This window comes from Rhinoderma darwinii, chromosome 1 (genome assembly GCF_050947455.1).
Source record: "Rhinoderma darwinii isolate aRhiDar2 chromosome 1, aRhiDar2.hap1, whole genome shotgun sequence".
NCBI lineage: Eukaryota > Metazoa > Chordata > Amphibia > Anura > Rhinodermatidae > Rhinoderma > Rhinoderma darwinii.
This window is the reverse complement of record NC_134687.1, coordinates 99,173,948-99,193,146: the sequence shown is the minus strand read 5'-3', so window position 1 is coordinate 99,193,146 and position 19,199 is coordinate 99,173,948. Positions and strand designations below refer to the sequence as shown.

The 19,199-nt window shown below is 40.9% G+C and overlaps 1 protein-coding gene across 5 annotated transcripts in view; it reads left to right on the top strand.

Annotated features, from left to right (window-relative positions):
• WDR17 (WD repeat domain 17) overlaps window positions 1-19,199 on the top strand; it is a 128,466-nt gene that overhangs the window by 94,315 nt on the left and 14,952 nt on the right. For 4 of the 5 annotated variants that reach the window (XM_075860237.1, XM_075860238.1, XM_075860235.1 and 1 more), the window contains 8 exons: window positions 1,074-1,229; window positions 1,848-1,912; window positions 5,530-5,662; window positions 8,144-8,232; window positions 8,350-8,449; window positions 10,246-10,385; window positions 12,149-12,169; window positions 15,859-15,970. In XM_075860237.1, the coding sequence (XP_075716352.1) occupies window positions 1,074-1,229; window positions 1,848-1,912; window positions 5,530-5,662; window positions 8,144-8,232; window positions 8,350-8,449; window positions 10,246-10,385; window positions 12,149-12,169; window positions 15,859-15,970 (816 nt within the window). The remainder of the gene's footprint in view (window positions 1-1,073; window positions 1,230-1,847; window positions 1,913-5,529; window positions 5,663-8,143; window positions 8,233-8,349; window positions 8,450-10,245; window positions 10,386-12,148; window positions 12,170-15,858; window positions 15,971-19,199) is intronic. The other variant, XM_075860236.1, reaches the window with a different exon arrangement.

Below are 19,199 nucleotides of genomic sequence, written 5' to 3'. Positions count from 1 at the left end.
GTCGATCAGCGCTTGTTTGCTCTCATCAAATAGAGCAATGATCGTTTAGTATGGGGATAATCGAATGTTACTACGATCGCTCGTCCTCATGCATTTGCATTATGTCTGCAGAACATCTCCCTGTTCACACAGGGAGATGTGCTGCCGAGTGTTGACCATCTTTTTTGCCGCATAAAAGATGTGATCGGCCTTTGAACGAGCATTTGCACATTCATTGGCTGATCTTTGTCCTGTTTACGCAGGGCAATGATCGGGAACAAGCATTAGTATAAACGCATGTACACCCAATCATTGGCCCGTGTATAAGGGCCTATAGATCACATTTCAGACACTAAAATAGAACTAGACAGGTGTCTGTTTCCAGGGGCAACCAACAGAATTTTGAAAGCAGCTGTATGTATGAATGGAGGAAATCTCATGAAATAACTTAGTCACACATCGTGCAACTTTACTTAAAATGTACGCAGCTTGGCCATATGCCCCAAAGGGGCATGTGCCATGTTGAGTAATACACAGAGCAACACACTAAGGCTGGGTTCACACGACCTATTTTCAGGCGTAAACGAGGCGTATTATGCCTCGATTTACGCCTGAAAATATGGCTCCAATACGTCGGCAGACATCTGCCCATTCATTTGAATGGGTTTGCCGACGTACTGTGCCGACGTCCTGTAATTTACGCGTCGTCGTTTGACAGCTGTCAAACGACGACGCGTAAAATGACTGCCTCGTTTTGGAGCCGTTTTCTCATAGACTCCAATGAAAACAGCTCCAAAAATGGACGTAAAAAACGCTGCAAAAAACGCGAGTTGCTCAAAAAACTTCTGAAAATCAGGGGCTGTTTTCCCTTGAAAAAAGCTCCGTATTTTCAGACGTTTTTGGTCACTGCGTGTGCACATACCCTAACTCTACACTACAAAAATGCCCCCGTACATTCATTAGGATAAATGCAATAAGTACTGTATATTAGTCTTTTAGAACGGCTCTACTAGAAAAAAACATATATTTGTGATGTGTTGAGTAACCTTAGAGGCATGTCCGTAAACATAGAGCATGCGTTTGTGTTCTGACAGTCTAAAGCTCAAGAGTTAACAACCGTGAAGATGTCCAAATTCGGTGGTGGTATAGGTGCTCCAAGCAAAGAAGAAAGGCTAAAGGAAGCTGCTGAGATCCACTTGAGACTAGGACAGATCCAAAGATACTGTGAGCTCTTGGTGGAACTTGGAGAGGTACTTGCTACTACGAACTAAAAACTTTCCATAAATGAGCATTAGGCCGGTCTCACTTGTCCGTATTATGTCTACTGTACACAGCCCTCCTGCGGTTCTACTGAATCAGAACTTAGCTCACCGTAGACTCCAATCTGTTTTCGTAATTTCTCTATTTTCATCTATTCAAAAACAAAAAGGAAGGAAGAAGAATACAGTATAATAAGTATGTAGTGTTAACATTGCGTTACAGAGGTTATCCAAAAGTAAAAGTATGCTCTAGGCAATCTGTAAAACATATATAAGTGGTCATGTATCAATTGTCGTATAAAAAATAAATGTAAAAATATGGTGGACAGTTCATACTCCATATTTACTAACAAAGTATAATACCGATGAACGGCAGATTATTTCCAAGAAAGTAAATGGACACATACAGAATTTACTTCAGATTTCTGAACTATCCTATGATATCTTTATAAATATGTTGCATACGTAGGGGTATAGGTATTAGAAAAAATATGTTAAAACCACACTATAGATACATGAACCGGATTGTATTTAGTATTTGTGAATACTAGTCAATGTAGTTATTAATATACAGTACTGTGCTTATATATTGTATGGTTTTATTTATAGTGGGATAAGGCATTATCAGTGGCCCCTGGTGTTTCTATGAAGTACTGGAAAAAATTAATGCAAAGGTGAGTAAACCACCAATAACAGATTTTATTTTACTGAAGACTGACTCGCTCCTTGCTATATACAAACAAAGTCGTGCGTTCATTTTAAATTGGTATATACTTTATATAACAGCAGACATTAACATATTGGAAGTAGAAGTAAGATATATACAAGATACCATGGTAATGTTAGCCTCCTTTTTATTTTCAGTACATTGATCACTATTCCCCCAGACACTTGTAAAATTCTCGGAGGGCCAATGCGACCACTAGTACTGCTCTGTATCTAACTGATCTTAAAAGGTATATAAGGTATACTTGTTATAGATAGAGGATTTGCTAGCAAAAGGAATGCAGTGGTCTGTTAATATATATAAATGCTCCCCATAGCTGCCCCCACACCGTATAATGCTTCCCATAGCTGCCCCCCACAGTATAATGCCCCACACAGTATAATGCCCCCATAGCTGCCCCCACACAGTATAATGCCCCCCCCCCATATCAGCTCCTCCCATAGTATAATGCCCCTCATAGCTGCCCCCACTATATAATGCCCCTCATAGCTGCCCCCACACAGCATAATGCTCCCCATAGCTGCCCCCCACACAGCATAATGCTCCCCATAGTAGCCCCCACACAGCATAATGCTCCCCATAGCTGCCCCCACAGTATAATGCCCCCTCCCTCCCATACACAGTATAATGCCCCCATATGTACGGACCAAATAGATAAAATAATAACATACATACTTACCTATCCCCGTTCCCACGACGGGTGGAGGATGCTTTGCCTCTTCTGCACTGTGCTCAGTGTGCTGTGAGCGGCTTGGCGAAGGCAGGTGCGATGTAGTGACGTCATCGCGCCTGTCTGCACCGAGTCACTCACATCGCACAGACCGGAGGAGGAGAAGGATCCTCCACCCGGCGGGGGAATGAGGATAGGTAAGAATGTATGTTATTATTTTTCTATTAGGTCCGTACATATGAGGGCATTATACTGTGTATGTGAGGGAGATGGGGGCATTATGCTGTGTATGGGAGGGAGAGGGGCATTATGCTGTGTATGGGAGGGAGGGGGGGCATTATGCTGTGTATGGGAGGGAGGGGGGCATTATGCTGTGTATGGGAGGGAGGGGGGGCATTATACTGTGCATGGGAGGGAGGGGGCATTATACTGTGTATGGGAGGGAGGGGGGCATTATACCGTGTATGGGAGGGAGGGGGCATTATAGCTACACCACTAATCACTCACATCTCCTTCCTCAGTCTTCTGGCTGTGGGCGGAGCTAACTGGCGGTTGGGCTGTGGGCGGAGCTCTTTCTGGGCAGGGCTCTATGTTATCTTCGGACACCACGTCCTTCTCGGTTATATAATAGATGCTGTATACAAGTTGGACACCACCAAGATTTTTTTAAATAATTGTCTTGGTTAATATCAAATTAGTTAGCCATAGCATAAAAAAAAAAAAAAGAACACAGCACTTACACACAATTAAGTATATTTAACAAAAGCTGTGTTCACATCACCGTTGCCCTTCCGTTGAGGGGTTTTGTGGGTTAAACCCTAAGTGGAGAGGCAAACGGAAACCTAAGCTTCCGTTTCCCTCACCATTCACATCAATGGTGACAGAAACATTGCTAAAGGTTTCCATTTGTCACCATTGTAACAGGGTTCCGTTGTTTTGACGGAACCTTGTCGCAACGGTGAGAAACGGAAACCTTTAGCAATGTTTCCGTTATTGATATCAATGGTGAGGGAAACAGAAGCTTAGGTTTCCGTTTGCCTTTCCGTTCAGGGGTTAACCCGATGGAAACCTCAGACGGAAGCCCTAAACGGAAGGGCAACGGTAATGTGCAGGCCCAAAAAACAGAAAAAAATAGTCACTTTCCCCTGTGCAGCTCTCATTTTAATTTCCCAATCTCAGACACACTAGAGCTAATTTCATTGGAAGCCAGATAACTTATCAGTATGTTTTTGAACCCCTTCCTGCAAAATGATGTAAATGTACAGTATGTCGTAGAATGACTTTAGTTAAGGCAAACTGACGCACGTGATCACACTGCCACAGAAGCTTTACCCAAGCGATCACTGTAGGAGCCTTGTAATGGCCGGTATCAGGGAAAATTTCGGGTATTTTTATTTTTACATTTATTTATTTATTTTATTTTTAAGTCCCCTAGTGGGACTTAATTAATAATAGAATAAAGTTTAATAAAATGGAGTACCCATGAACGGGTTCATAATTTGAACTTGTTCCGATGTGGAGAAGTGATGTGTGAGAAATAACTTCCACTTCCATAATAATTTTTTTCCTTGTAAATCTTTGTGGTTTATGATCCCTACCCCCTCTAGATAAAATAGTTTTTGTATTACTATATTTAGATTAGGGATGTTTGCCGATATCCAATTTTGAAAAATAAATTGTTTAGCTACCATCAATACAGCGTGTGCCATATGAGGGAGATGTACCCCTGCGGTGTCATCTAACTCATCATCTCGTGTTACCTGAAAGAGAACCTCCAGCGGACCCAAATCCCTTGTAAAGCTACTTATTAATTGTAAGGGCTTATTCAGACGAACGTGATATACGCCTCGCACGCACCTATGTTAGTCTATGGGGCCGTGCAGACAGCCCGTGAGTTTCACGCAGCGTGTCCGCTGCGTAAAACTCACGACATGTCTTATATTTGTGCGTTGTTCGCGCATCACGCAACAGCTGTCAAACTATGAATGAAAACAGAAAAGCACCACGTGCTTTTCTGTTTACAAACATACAAACAGAGTGTCATAATGATGGTGGCTGCGTGAAAATCACGCAGCCACGCATCATACGCGACTGACACACGGAGCTGTTAAGTACCTTTTGCGCGCGCAAAACGCACACGCTAGTGTAAATCCGGCCTAACAATGAGATGACTTCCTTCCAAAATGTTTGTATGTTTGAACAAGTCCAAAACCCGTGGTTACATATCAGTGCGGCAGCTTGACATCTCGGACAGGAAGTCATCCTGCCTGGATTGGCCACTGAAGGGGGCATTGTAAATGCATAGATCGACTGGGGTATGGTTTTCAAGTGAGTTTCTCTCCATCTCTTGTTAACAATATGTTTACGAAAATCAATCAGCCCCATCTCTACGTTTTTCCACGTCTGTTATATCATACAGTTTTCCCCACTTTTTGAAATCTTGTCCGGGGGTCATGATGATTTATTTTGTGGTTTTATTTTGCAAAAGTACAATCGTAACGAACCGTATAATAAAGATGCCACATTATTTAAACTGCATGGTAAACAATGTAAAAAAAAAAACTCCATTAATTTAAACGTAAATAAAACCTGCGATAAACAATAGCCGAAAATTAACGGCAAAATAGGCTTGGTCCTTAAGGGGTTAAGTGAGAGTAAGCCAGAAAACTCTAAGGAAACCTAGGCAGACATGGGTAAAACATACAAACCTCAAGTCAGATGTTGCCCATGGTCAGATTGAGACCCAGACAACCACGCTTGCCACTAGGCCATCATGCTGCCTACCTGTGAATAACTTGATGTCGGACGCTGTCGCTTCCTGATATTTCGCAGCGCTAGGTGCTGATCGTGTGGATGACTTTTCATGCTAAATGACAAATTGTGTTTCATTTCAGAAGAGCAAGTCAGCTTATTGAGGAGGAAAATGATGATGTGATTCCATACTGTATAGCCACGGGCGACGTGAAAAAACTGATCAATTTCTTTACTTCCAGAGGGCAACTCAAAGAGGCTTTACTTGTGGCACAGGTATTAAAATCTTCTATATAACTGGAGTCATTGCTTCCTATTAGATACAGATATAGTGGACTGTCATTTATCTATGCCCAATAATAACTCACAAAAATGTGGTAGGATTATTTATCTGCAGCCCCGTGAAAAACCATAGATAACAAATATATTAGGAGAAATTTAGCAAAACTAGTGCAAATGAAAAGGAAAGCCATTGCCCATAGCAACCAATCAGATTCAAAATGTCATTGTTCCGGGCCTCTCTTTAAATTAAAAGCTGCAACATGGTTGGTTTTCGTTAGCAACTGCTCCATTGTTCCTTCGCGCCAGTTTTGATAAATCTGATCCTCTCATATACCTGCTAAGGCCTCATGCACACGACCGTAGCCATGTGCACGGCCATGATTTTCGGGTCGGCCGGCCACGGAGTGTCACCCGCGGGCCATGCACATGGCCGCGTCCATTATTTTCTATGAGCCTGGAACGCAGAACATGCCCGTTCTTTCTGCGGTCCAGGCTCCTGGGCCATGAACGGACCGTGGAAACCACGGTCATGTGCATGGCCCCATAGAAATGAACAGGGCCGCAATTCTCCTGTGGATTTTCGGGGGAATTGCGGCCGCAAAAGCACGTTTGTGTGCATGGGGCCTTAGTGCGAGACACACCCTAGGAAAAAATAGATATGTTTGTTCTCGGGCATTACAACGGCAATGTAAGTTAAGCAATATACACATATTTTGTATTGTTATACACAGGAGAGAGAATTATTTTTGTATAAAAATAAATAAATCACAAATCACATGGAATTGCAAAAGGAAAAATAGAATAAAATTAGCATTTTTTCATATTCCTGCCCATTTTTCCCTATATAAAACTTTAACAAAATTAAAAGATGCTAGTCCTGTTTTGGAACAATAAGAAAACCCCATCTACGCTGCAAAAAGAAAAAAAAAATAAACCGGCTGAGGTATATATAAAAAAAATATTCACTCTTTTAGGCCATTTTCACACTACAGTATTTTGGTCAGGATTTGGAAGCCAAAACCAGGAGTGGATCCAAAACACAGAAGGGGTGCAAATCTTTCCATTATACTTTCTCTGTGGAGGTTCTACTCTGGTTTTGGCTTCCAAATACTGAAACAAAATACTGACCAAAATACTGCTGTGTGAAAATGGCCTTAGAATGTATTATTCCAAGATATGGCGTTTGGATGTGGACATATAGGCAATGAGTGATTATCTTACAGACTGCAAACTGTGATCATTTATCATTTAGGCCGGGTTCACACGTAGCGTAAATACAGCAGATTTTCAACAACGGATTTTGTTGCGGAAAATCCGTAGCAGAATACAGTAGCAGAAGAGTGTATGAGATTCGAACAAATCTCATCCACACGCTGCGTAAATGATAAGCGGAATAACTGATCAGAAATTGACGTGTGGTGTTTTTTAATCCGCAGCATGTCAATTGTGTTTGCGTAATCGCTGCTTTTTTGTTGCAGGTTTTCCCCATTGAATTCAATGAGGAGGTAAAACCCGCAACAAATAGATGTTGTGATTTTTGCAGTGAAAAAAATAAATAAATGTTATACTGAGGGCGGATTTACACGAACGTGTAATACGTCCGTGCAACGCGCATGATTTTCACGCGTCTCGAACGGACCTATGTTAGCCTATGGGGCCGTGCAGACAGTCAGTGATTTTTGCGCAGCGTGTGTCCGCTGCGTGAAACGCACGACATGTCCTATATCTGTGCGTTATTCGCGCATCACGCACCCATTGAAGTCAATGGGTGCGTGAAAATCACGCATAGCACACGGAAGCACTTCCGTGGGATGCGCGTGATTCGCGCAACAGCAGTAAAAAGTATGAATGAAAACAGAAAAGCACCACGTGCTTTTCTGTTTACAAACATACAGAGTGTCATAATGATGGCATAGTGATGGCGCAGCCGTGCATTATATGGTGATGACACACGGAGTTGTTAAGTGCCTTTTGTGCGCGCAAAATGCAGTTTTTTTGCGCGCGCAAAACGCACACGCTCGTGTAAATCTGGCCTTACCCAGAATTCTGTACTTCTTCGTCCAGGCCAGCCTCCTAGGATGACGTTTCACCCATCGTGACCGCTGCAGCCAGTCACAGGCTTCAGAGGTCACATGGGCTGAAACGTCATCCCAGGAGGCCGGGCTACAGGACGGAAGAGGAACATATTGCCATGGCTATGGGTAAGTATGGAACTTTTTTTTTACTTGCAGTTTTTCGCAGCAGACATTCCGGCCAAAAACGTGCACCACAATTCGGAAGGGGTTTTTCGGCCAGAATTCAGAGCAGATATGCGGTGTGTTTTTACGCAGCTAACTCGCCCTGTGTGAACTTACCCTTATTGGGCAAAATCAGTTTCAAACCAGATTTGTATTCAGTCATATTAAACACTTAAAACTATTTACATTTCTTAGTCCCATCTTCTTGTATAATTTCTACTGAGTTACTTACTTTTAGGCAGCTTGTGAAGGAAATATACAGTCCAATCACGTTTCAGTCACTACTGTATCTCCAACCCATGGCAACAACATAGAAGACTACAATGAGTAAGCCTTGAACTGAGCTAAACCTTTCAATACTTTTATCACATAGAGTGTGTTTCTTGGCAAGTGGCTTTGCTGGGGATCATCTTGACATAAGTTTCTTTAATTGTCCATGTGCAGACTTCTTCATCGCGTCAGTGCAGAGCTGGCGGAGTGGTATTTCCAGGATGGTCGGGCTGTGCTTGCAGCTTGCTGTCATTTAGCAGTGGATAACATTGAAGTAAGTTTTCATATTGTAGTTTTGCACCTACTGACAGACCAAGTAAGGCCTGATTCACACAAACGCATCCGTTTTGTGTCCACAAAAAACGGACACGTTCGTCATGCATTGCAGTTCCGTGTGGCACCCGGGTGTGTTCTGCGTGGCATCAGTTGCTGATGTTTGTTTATGAACACATTTCTTTGTTTTTTTTCACTTAATTTCTTATGAACTTGTGCGTGAATTACGGATACCACACGGATGTGTGTCCACGTGCTGTCCGTGATTTTCACGCACCCTTTGACTTCAATAGGTGCGTGATGCGCAAAAACGCATGAGAATAGGACATGCAGTGAGTTTCACGCAACGGAAACACGCTGCATGAAAAACACTGCATGTCTGAATGGCCCCATTGAACTGCATGGGTCCGTGTGACAGCCGATGTTTTAATGAAATTAAGTAAAAATAAATAAATGTGTTCATAAGCAAACATCACCAACTGATGCCACACGGAACACACACGGAACACACACGGATGGCACACGGAACTGCAACGCATGACAAACGTGTCAGTTTTTTGCGGACACAAAAATCAGGCCTAAATCAGTGAAGTCGGCCAATCTCTCAACACACAGTGAAGTCATCACTGAGGCCTGTCACCAGGTTAGATTTAAAGTGGAACACAACCTTTAGGGTACAAACAGACACAGCGTAAACACTGCGTTTTTTCCGAAATGAATTAATTCGCAGCATTTACAGTAGCAGCAGTGTGGGTGAGATTTCAAGAAATCTCGTCCCCACACTGCGGAGTAATGCAGCCTAAAAAACGCACAGAAATTGACCTGCGGTGCCGTTTCTTCAACCTCCGCATGTCAATTATTGCTGCGGAGTCGCAGCTCTTCTGTTGTGGGTTTTCCCATTGAATTCAATGGGGTGCTTAAACCCGCAACAAAGTGGTGTGTGTTGCGATATTTGCGGCGGAATCAAAGTGTTTCCGCCGCAAAAATCCCAAATAATAAAAAAAAAAAAAAAGTTAGACATACCCAGAGTACCATGCTTCTTCTCCAGTCCGGCCTCCCTGGATGACATTGCAGACCATGTGACTTCTGCAGGCCATGTGACCGCTGTCACATGGCCTGCAACTTCATCCAGGGGGGCCGGAGCGGACGTCAGAGGCGAGAGGGGGTAAGTATGTGCGATAATTTAGACAGTGGAATTTATGCCTGAAAAAAACACACCACAGCGTGGTGCGGGTTTTCGGACGGTATTCCCTGCGGTGTTCAGGGCGGATACGCTGCGCAGCTTGACTCAGTGTATCCGTCCAGAATACGCTGTGTGTGCTCCTACCCTAAAGCTACTTTACTAAAAATTGCATAATATACTATTACCCAAATCATGCTCTTTACAATTAGGCATGACTCATGTAATAGGGCTGGGTAACAGCATTTCCTCACGACTCCCATCTGCCAAATAGGCCTGTATTCTGTGAATGAGGGACAGGATGCTAATATTGCAACAGTGGTCAGCTCTCTTCATTCACAGAATAAAACAGAGACGCTTACGGCAGCTGTAGCTGCAGGACTGCACAGATAGTGAATATGAATGAAGTGGTGTGAACTAGGTTCAGCAATACTTTCACTAATTGATGTAAAGTCAAAGAAGAGCAACTGCAGGGGAATCACATTTCCTGCAGGTGCCCTTGGAACCCATTGAGACATCAATGAGACAAGTCTTCCTCCAGGAGCATACTAGTGTGTGTAACATAATGCAAGTTTAACAAATGTAAGTAAGTTACATGTCTTTTTGTTTTATTCAAGCTAGCCATGGCCAATCTCATCCGTGGAAATGAGTTGGAACTGGCAGTATGTGTGGGCACAGTTATTGGAGAGGGTGCGGTACAAGCAACTCAATATGCGCTAGAACTCCTTGCAAGAAAATGCATGACTGTAACCACATGGTATGTATTACAGATTGACTGTGTCCTTCTAGATCTAGAGTGGGTGTTTGTCATTCACATTTTCATGAACAAATATTAACCAATGATTAGAAGCAATATGTTGACCTTATTGTTACTATTCCTTTAACTGTATCATATTCTGAATGGGTCTCATTGTCTTAGTAAAAATCAGATACCAGGCTGCGCCACAAACAACTGGCGCGAAGCTTCCTAGTAACAGTCCAGACTTTGAAGTGGGCAATTCTGTAAACTCAAAGATCCCAACATAATGGCCACTCTTTATAATCCAGCCCCAGTCTATAGATATAGTTTCCTATACTTTTCCTAAGGTTGCCTTTGGTTTTTTTCTCGGCGTCATCTAGGAGTTCTGGGGGAATATATCCACATTTTATAATTCCTTTTTTGAACCTGTTTCATTAGATAAATCTTCCCACATGCTAATCTGGGAGAGAGACTTTGAAGTCCAGTTCTCCTTACCTGATTGGAAGCATGCTCTTTCTTGGGTAAGGAGGGTATCACATGGTATTAACCACTGGGAGTTGGCGCAGAAATTGTTCCTTCGTTGGTATTTCACTCCTGTTAGGTTTACTCAAATGGATAAATATTATCCGGAGTCCTGTTGGAGGCATTGTGGGCTTAAGGGGACTTACTTCCACATGTGGTGGTCCTGTCCGGTAATTCAACCGTTATGGTATTCCGTTTTTACGTTGATTCATACGGTCACTACCCATGTGATTCCTCCGGAGCCATCCCTGGCTTTGTGTTTCTTGGGAATGAATTATATCCCAAGAGATCTGATAGTGGTTGTTAGTCATATCATTCTTGCCACGAGATTAATCATTGCCCGACATTGGAAATTGCCTTTTACCCCCTCAAAACGGGAAGTGATTAATGAAGTGACTCACTCTTGTAAGATGGAACAGTTGTACTGTGCCAGATACCCAGGAGGTCGTTCACATATAGCTCTCTGGTTGCCGTGGACCCGGTATCAGGCTATTACTTCCTTATAGCCTCTTTTGGTACTCTGTGTCTTAGATGTTAATGTATAGTATGATTGGTTGTCTGGATTTATGAAGATTCTAACCGTCCTTTCAATTTACTAATTGCTTTTTGGTCACTGATATTGACCATATCTGTATTTAAGTACTCAGGTATTCTTTGCGTCTCTTTTTTTTTTTTTTGCTCTTCTCCTTCCTTACCTTTCTCTTCCCTTTTTTACTTCTTGATTGTTTATACTGAACTAATTGAACGTATAATCCTTATTGTATGCTTTTGAAAAATGAATAAAAAAAATATATTTAAGAGCTCAAAAAAAATACAAAAATAAAAAAAATAATCCGGCCCCTGTACCAAATAAAATAAGTAGAAACACCCGCTTATGTCTCAATTTAGCAAAGTTAATAAATCTTGAAAACTATGTGCACTTTTAAGTGTGTGAGAAAATGTCTACGTCTGTTTTTAGGTGTTTTTATATTGATTGTTTTTTTTTTCTTTTTTAAACTCCCAGCATGTTCTAGTTGTTGTGTTTTATGATGATATATAGATAGATTATTGTGATGAAAAATGCATGAGGTGAAAGAACGGCACACGTTGTATGACAGAAGTTCACAGATAGCATAAAACAAGGGATAGTAATGTCAAAACCAACTGTTTGTCCTTTGTGGCCTATGTTGCTCATTTATCCAAATGTATTGATAAAAAGTTTTCTAATAAATTTGTGAACTCTTTCTGTTATATGTAGTAATGTTATATTTTTCCTTTAGCTTTCCGTCTCCTGGATACAGGTATACACATTGTTACTTAGCGTCTACTAATGAACCATCTCGGGTACTACAAGGTAGAGGAGGCTACGATCACAACCAGTTTATGTATCATTCAACAATTAACCTATCTTCGTGTAACAAAAATATACATCACAGTTGTCACTTTTCTTTTAAATAAACCTTATCTCATCTTATAATTTTATGCAACCATTTCACGATTTGTTGGTAACAAAATGCTATTAGAATTACAAGTCAGCGCCTGTTTATCCGTAGCTATTCCAGCCATATTGTTGGACGTTTGAACTTTGTCCGAAGGACGCTGCTGTTTTATTTGCAATAGCTTTTATAAATGTGAGCAGAATTGTACAATATAATTTCTTAGTTGTCTGACATTACATTTTTTTTTACCTACCCTCACCTTCCCCTTCTGCAGTCAGGTGTGTTTTCAGAAACTGTAGCCATAAGCCCCTACCAAAGCTATAGTAGCAGGAAGTAGGGGACAAATAAAAGGGAGGATGACTACAAGATCCGATTACATAGAGTTTGTTTGTAGTCTGTTACCATGGAGACACTTAGGAGTTGTAGATACAACTTGCAATGTTGCTTCATGTTTCAATTCAGATGCATTAGTAAAATAAAAAATGGTTACAAAGATGGACATAGCCTTTAACACTGAATGTTACTGTGGTCTCAGGGTCTTAAGGTTAATTGTGAATATTCAGAGTAATAGGTCAGCAGGTTCCTCCACAATCAGCACATTGTCGGGTGATCATAAGGTTGTCTAAATAAGAGAGCCCCTTAAACAGTCACATAAATGCCTCCTTGATCGGGTAGAATGCTTCATAAACCCGATGCTAAATCATTAAGGAAGCGGTCTGGGTGGGTCTAACACTGCCAAACCCCCACTTAACCATCACCCCCATACACACGCACCACTTTGTTCCAGTTCAGCTCTAGATGCATTAGGGGGGAATTTATAAAGGTTTGTATGCCAGTTTTGCCAATTTGCAACTTTTGTGAAAAGGTGGCATGACTTACTGAAAGGTAGCCCAACAAATGTATTATAATTGACACCAGAAAAGTGGCAAAACTTATAGTAGAAATTTCGGCCAGCTAGATTTCACTCTATGGGGCGTAGCAAGGTAAAGGCCCATACCTTGTCCACCTCAACCGCCCCCATCAGACTAACCCCTCCATCGGATCACATCGAGGTCAGGTCTTGTGTTAGCCACAGAATGCCAGAGGGGTGAGGTGAATATCATTTTTTACATTTATTTTATGTCCGATGTATGGTGCACTGCCGCAACACATTTAAAAATAGGTGTGTGCCTCCTAAAACCTAAAAATCTCTTGCATCTTACTCCAGCGGAGCAGAAAGCTAAGACTCTCGTATGAAACGCCTGTCTTAGAAACTCTGCCCCATTGTGTTTCAGTCCTAAGCCATCATGCTAGGATATTTTTCTTTTATTTTTCAAATTAGTCCAACTGTGTTTTTTTTTTTTTAGTTTGTTTGTTTGTAAGAGTGTGTTTCATAGATGTTACCATGTTTTAGTTTACGTCAGACATACAGTATACATCTCTTTGCCAAATCATATATACAGACGTATACTGTAACATATCCAAAAGCATTTGCCATACATTTGAAAGCATAGGCTACCGCGGTCGTCAGAACCACAAAAAGTATATATTTTTTTTATAGGTTTGCACGGTATACATTTGAGACAGTCTAAAGAAAAAAAAAAGGAAAAACACTTGACATGATCTATTAACTAGAGAGCAACTATATACAACTGTATACCTTGTTTTTGTTAAAATGTGTACAGTTAGTATAAAATTATCTCCTTTTTTGCAGTATATTAGAATAAAAATTACATTTGACCTAAGGCATAAATGTGGTGTGAATAAAATCTATATGTGTACATCTCGCATGTCGTCATATATTTATATATATATATATATATATATATACACTACCGTTCAAAAGTTTGGGGGTCACCCAAACAATTTTGTGTTTTCCATGAAAACTCACACTTATATTTATCAAATGAGTTGCAAAATGACTAGAAAATATGGTCAAGACATTGACAAGGTTAGAAATAATGATTTTTATTTCAAATAATAATTTTCTCCTTCAAACTTTGCTTTCGTCAAAGAATGCTCCATTTGCAGCAATTACAGCATTGCAGACCATTGGCATTCTAGCTGTTAATTTGCTGAGGTAATCGGGAGAAATTTCACCCCATGCTTCCAGAAGCCCCTCCCACAAGTTGGATTGGCTTGATGGGCACTTCTTGCGTACCATACGGTCAAGCTGCTCCCACAACAGCTCTATGGGGTTGAGATCTGGTGACTGCGCTGGCCACTCCATTACATATAGAATACCAGCTGCCTGCTTCTTCCCTAAATAGTTCTTGCATAATTTGGAGGTGTGCTTTGGGTCATTGTCCTGTTGTAGGATGAAATTGGCTCCAATCAAGCGCTGTCCACAGGGTTTGGCATGGCGTTGCAAAATGGAGTGATAGCCTTCCTTATTCAAAATCCCTTTTACCTTGTACAAATCTCACTCTTTACCAGCACCAAAGCAACCCCAGACCATCACATTACCTCCACCATGCTTGACAGATGGCGTCAGGCACTCTTCCAGCATCTTTTCAGTTGTTCTGCGTCTCACAAATGTTCTTCTGTGTGATCCAAACACCTCAAACTTCGATTCGTCTGTCCATAACACTTTTTTACAATCTTCCTCTGTCCAATGTCTGTGTGTTTTTGCCCATATTAATCTTTTCCTTTTATTAGCCAGTCTCAGATATGGCTTTTTCTTTGCCACTCTGCCCTGAAGGCCAGCATCCCAGAGTCGCCTCTTCACTGTAGACGTTGACACTGGCGTTTTGCGGGTACTATTTAATGAAGCTGCCAGTTGAGGACCTGTGAGGCGTCTATTTCTCAAACAAGAGACTCTAATGTACTTGTCTTGTTGCTCAGTTGTGCAGCGGGGCCTCCCACTTCTCTTTCTACTCTGGTTAGAGCCTGTTTGTGCTGTCCTCTGAAGGGAGTAGTACACACCGTTGTAGGAAATCTTCAGTTTCTTGGCAATTTCTCGCATGGAATAGCCTTCATTTCTAAGAACAAGAAGACTGTCGAGTTTCACATGAAAGCTCTCTTTTTCTAGCCATTTTGAGAGTTTAAATGTAATGCTCCAGATTCTCAACTAGCTCAAAAGAAGGTCAGTTTTATAGCTCCTCTAAACAGCAAAACTGTTTACAGCGGTGATAACATAATTGCACAAGGGTTTTCAAGTGTTTTCTAATCATCCATTAGCCTTCTAACACAGGTAGCAAATACAATGTACCATTAGAACACTGGAGTGATGGTTGCTGGAAATGGGCCTCTATACACCTATGTAGATATTGCATTAAAAACCAGACGTTTGCAGCTAGAATAGTCATTTAGCACATTAACAATGTATAGAGTGTATTTCTGATTAATTTAATGTTGTCTTCATTGAAAAAAACTGTGCTGTTCTTTCAAAAATAAGGACATTTCTAAGTGACCCTAAACATTTGAACGGTAGTGTGTGTGTGTATATATATATATATATATATATATATATATATATATATATATATATATATATATAGCTGTGAAGAGGAATGCTCGGTTTGTGAACCCTGCTGATAAAATGTATGTGAGCAGAATTTATTTTTTTACAGGGACTTGGCAACAGATCTTCTCAGAATGATACCAGACAATGATCTCTTCTTAGTCAAGCTGTGCGCATTTTACCCAGGATGCACTGCGGAGATTAATGACCTACATAGCAAAGTATGTTCCAGAATTTTCTGCTTTACTGATATTATCAGCATGGCATCAGCAATTATTATTAGATATTATAAGACATTATGCATGATACATACCAATAAAATCATGCTAATGTTCTATTGCCTGATAATTATTTTTGGCAAAAGTCATTTACATAACTTCATCAATAGAAATTGTATGAAACTCTATTTTGCTAATTAATACTATAGACAAAACACTGAGTGATTTGCTTTAGTTTTTTTTTTTTTTTTTTTTACAAAATGATAGCATCCATGTGTATAAATGATGAGCATCTATACAATGTATATATAATACTAATAATAATATGATTCTCTATACATCTGTATACGGATAATGTAAAAACGGAGTATATACTATGTGAGAAGTTACGTAATGTTATGTATTCACATGTCATGGTCAAAACACAATTGTGGCCGGTTTTTTTGCAGCAAAAAACGCAAATTGACTGCGAAGTGTGAACACAACCTCTTTCACACAGCAGTATTTTGGTTAATATTTAGCATTTTCACACGACAGTATTGTGGTCAGTATTTTGGATCAGTATTTGGAAGACAAAACCAGGAGTGGATCCAAACCACAAAAGAGGTGCAAATCTTTCCATTATACTTCTTCTCTGTGTAAGTTCCAATCCTAGTTTTGGCTTCCAAATACTGATGCAAAAAAACTGGCAAAAATAGTGCTGTGTGAAAGAGGCCTTAAAGAGGCTCTGTCACCAGATTATAACTTGACTATCTCCTACATAGTCTGATCAGCGCTGTAATGTAGATAACAGCAGTGGTTTTTATTTTGAAAAACGATCATTTTTTAGCAAGTTATGAGCTAGTTTAGATTTATGCTAATGAGTGTAAAGGATCTGCCATGCACAGCTTCGGGGTTAACGCCCATAGATAATAAGTCTTCACCTGAGTCTATGTCTCTGAGACTGACTCCAGCTTCCACCACTCAGGCTGGCAGGCTTAGGAGTGGGAGAGCCTATCGCAGCCGGTCCAGACTCAGCTAGCTCTGCCCTCTGTCTATTTATACCTGCCTTTCCTGTTCCTCTTTGCTTGTGATTCTTTCTGTGTGGTTTCCTGGCCCAGCTACAGCTCCTACTATTTGAGCCTGCTCCATACTGACCCTGGCTTACTGACTACTCTCCTGCTCTGCGTTTGGTACCTCGTGCTCTCCTGGTTTGACTTGGCTCGTTCACCACTCTGGTTGCTCACGGTGTTGCCGTGGGCAACTGCCCCTTTCCCTTTGCTTTGTATTCCCTTGTATTTTTGTCTCGTGCACTTACTGAGTGTAGGGACCGCCGCCCAGTTGTACCCCGTCGCCTAGGGCGGGTCATTGCAAGTAGGCAGGGACAGAGTGGCGGGTAGATTAGGGCTCACTTGTTCTTTTCCCTACCCCCGTCGTTACAATGAGTTTCTCAATGGACAACTGGGCGTGTTTTTTTACTTTTTACCAACTGGGTGTTGTACAGAGGAGTGTATGATGCTGACCAATCAGTGACTAATCAGTGTCTTACACTTCTCATTGTTCCAGCCCAGCATGATCCACAGCACAGAGTGATTGTGCAGTGAAACAAGTAAACACGCCCAGTTGCTAAAACCACAATACACGCCCAGTTGCTAAAAACACAATACACGCCCAGTTGGAAATAAGAGAGAACACGCCCAGTTGTCCATTAGAAAGGCTCATTTGCATAAATATAAAATTGCTCATAACTTAGCCAAAAATTATCGTTTTTTTTAAAAAAAAACTCGTTACTGTTATCTACATTGCAGCTCCGATCACATGCAATAGGAGATAGGGATTTGATAATCTGGTGACAGAGCCTCTTTAAAGGCTATGTAAACCTTTGAACAATTATTATTATTTTTTTTTAATTAAACAATGTATCATGGTGTTTACGTTTTTAACCCCTTAGTGACCACCAATACGCCTTTTTACGTTGGTCACTAAGGGGCCTTAGGCTAGGCTGACGCCTTTTAACGTTCGCCTAGTCTAAGTCCTGCACGGGTCTCCCGTGCAGGCTGGTGCCGGGGCTCTGCTGTCTGATGACAGCTGAGCTCCTGCTCAAACGCCTGCGATCGAAGTTTACTTAGATCGCGGCCGTTTAACCCGTTAAATTCCGCCGTTAATAGCGACCGCGGCATTTAACTTTGTTTACAAAGGGAGTGAGCTCCCTCTGTCACCCATTGGCGGCCTGCGAATGCAATCGCAGGTCTCCGATGGGGTGTCATGGCAGCCGGGGGCTTGATAAAAGCCCCCAGGTCTGCCCTGGACATATGCCTGTTAGGACACGCCGGAGGCACGTCCTAACAGATTGCCTGTCAGATTTACACTGACAGGCAATAATGCTCTTGTATACGAAGTATACCAGAGCATTATATCAGCGATCTGAACATCACACAGTAAAGTCCACCAGTGGGACTAATGAAATAAATAATAAATGTGAAATAAAGATTAATAATAAAAGCTACAGTAAAAAAATAAATAAAACCATTTTTTTCCATAAAAAGTGGTTTTATTTAGTAAAAGTGTAAAAAAAAAAAAAAAGTACACATATGTGGTATCGCCGCGACCGTAATGTCTCCATTAATAAAGTTAATATGTCATTTAAACCGCAAGGTGAACGCCGTAAAAAAAAAACGCAAAAAACAATGGCGAAATTGCTATTTTTTTTCCATTGCCCCCCAAAAAAGTCATAATAAAAATGAATCAATAAGTCCCATGCACCCCAAAACAGTACCAATCAAAACTACGTCTCGTCCCGCAGAAAACAAGCCCAAAAAATCACTACATTGATGGAAAAATAAAAAAAGTTACGGCTCTTGGAAAACGACGATGCAAAAACAAATAATTTTAGTTCAAAAGTGTTTTTATTGTGCAAAAGTCGTAAAACATAAAAAACCTCTACATATGTGGTATCGCCGTAATCGTACCGACCCATAGAATAAGGGTAACATGTTATTTACGTTGCATAGTGAACGGCGTCAATTTAAAAACGCATAGAACAATGGCGGAATTTCAGGTTTTTTTTATAATCCCCCCAAAAAAAGTTAATAAAAGTTAATAAAAAATTTTTATGTACCCAAAAATGGTGCTATTAAAAAGTACAAATAATCCCGCAAAAAACAAGTCCTCACACAGCTATGTAGACGAAAAAATAAAAAAATTATAGCTCTTTGAATGCGACTATAGAAAAACGAATAAAATAGCTTGGTCA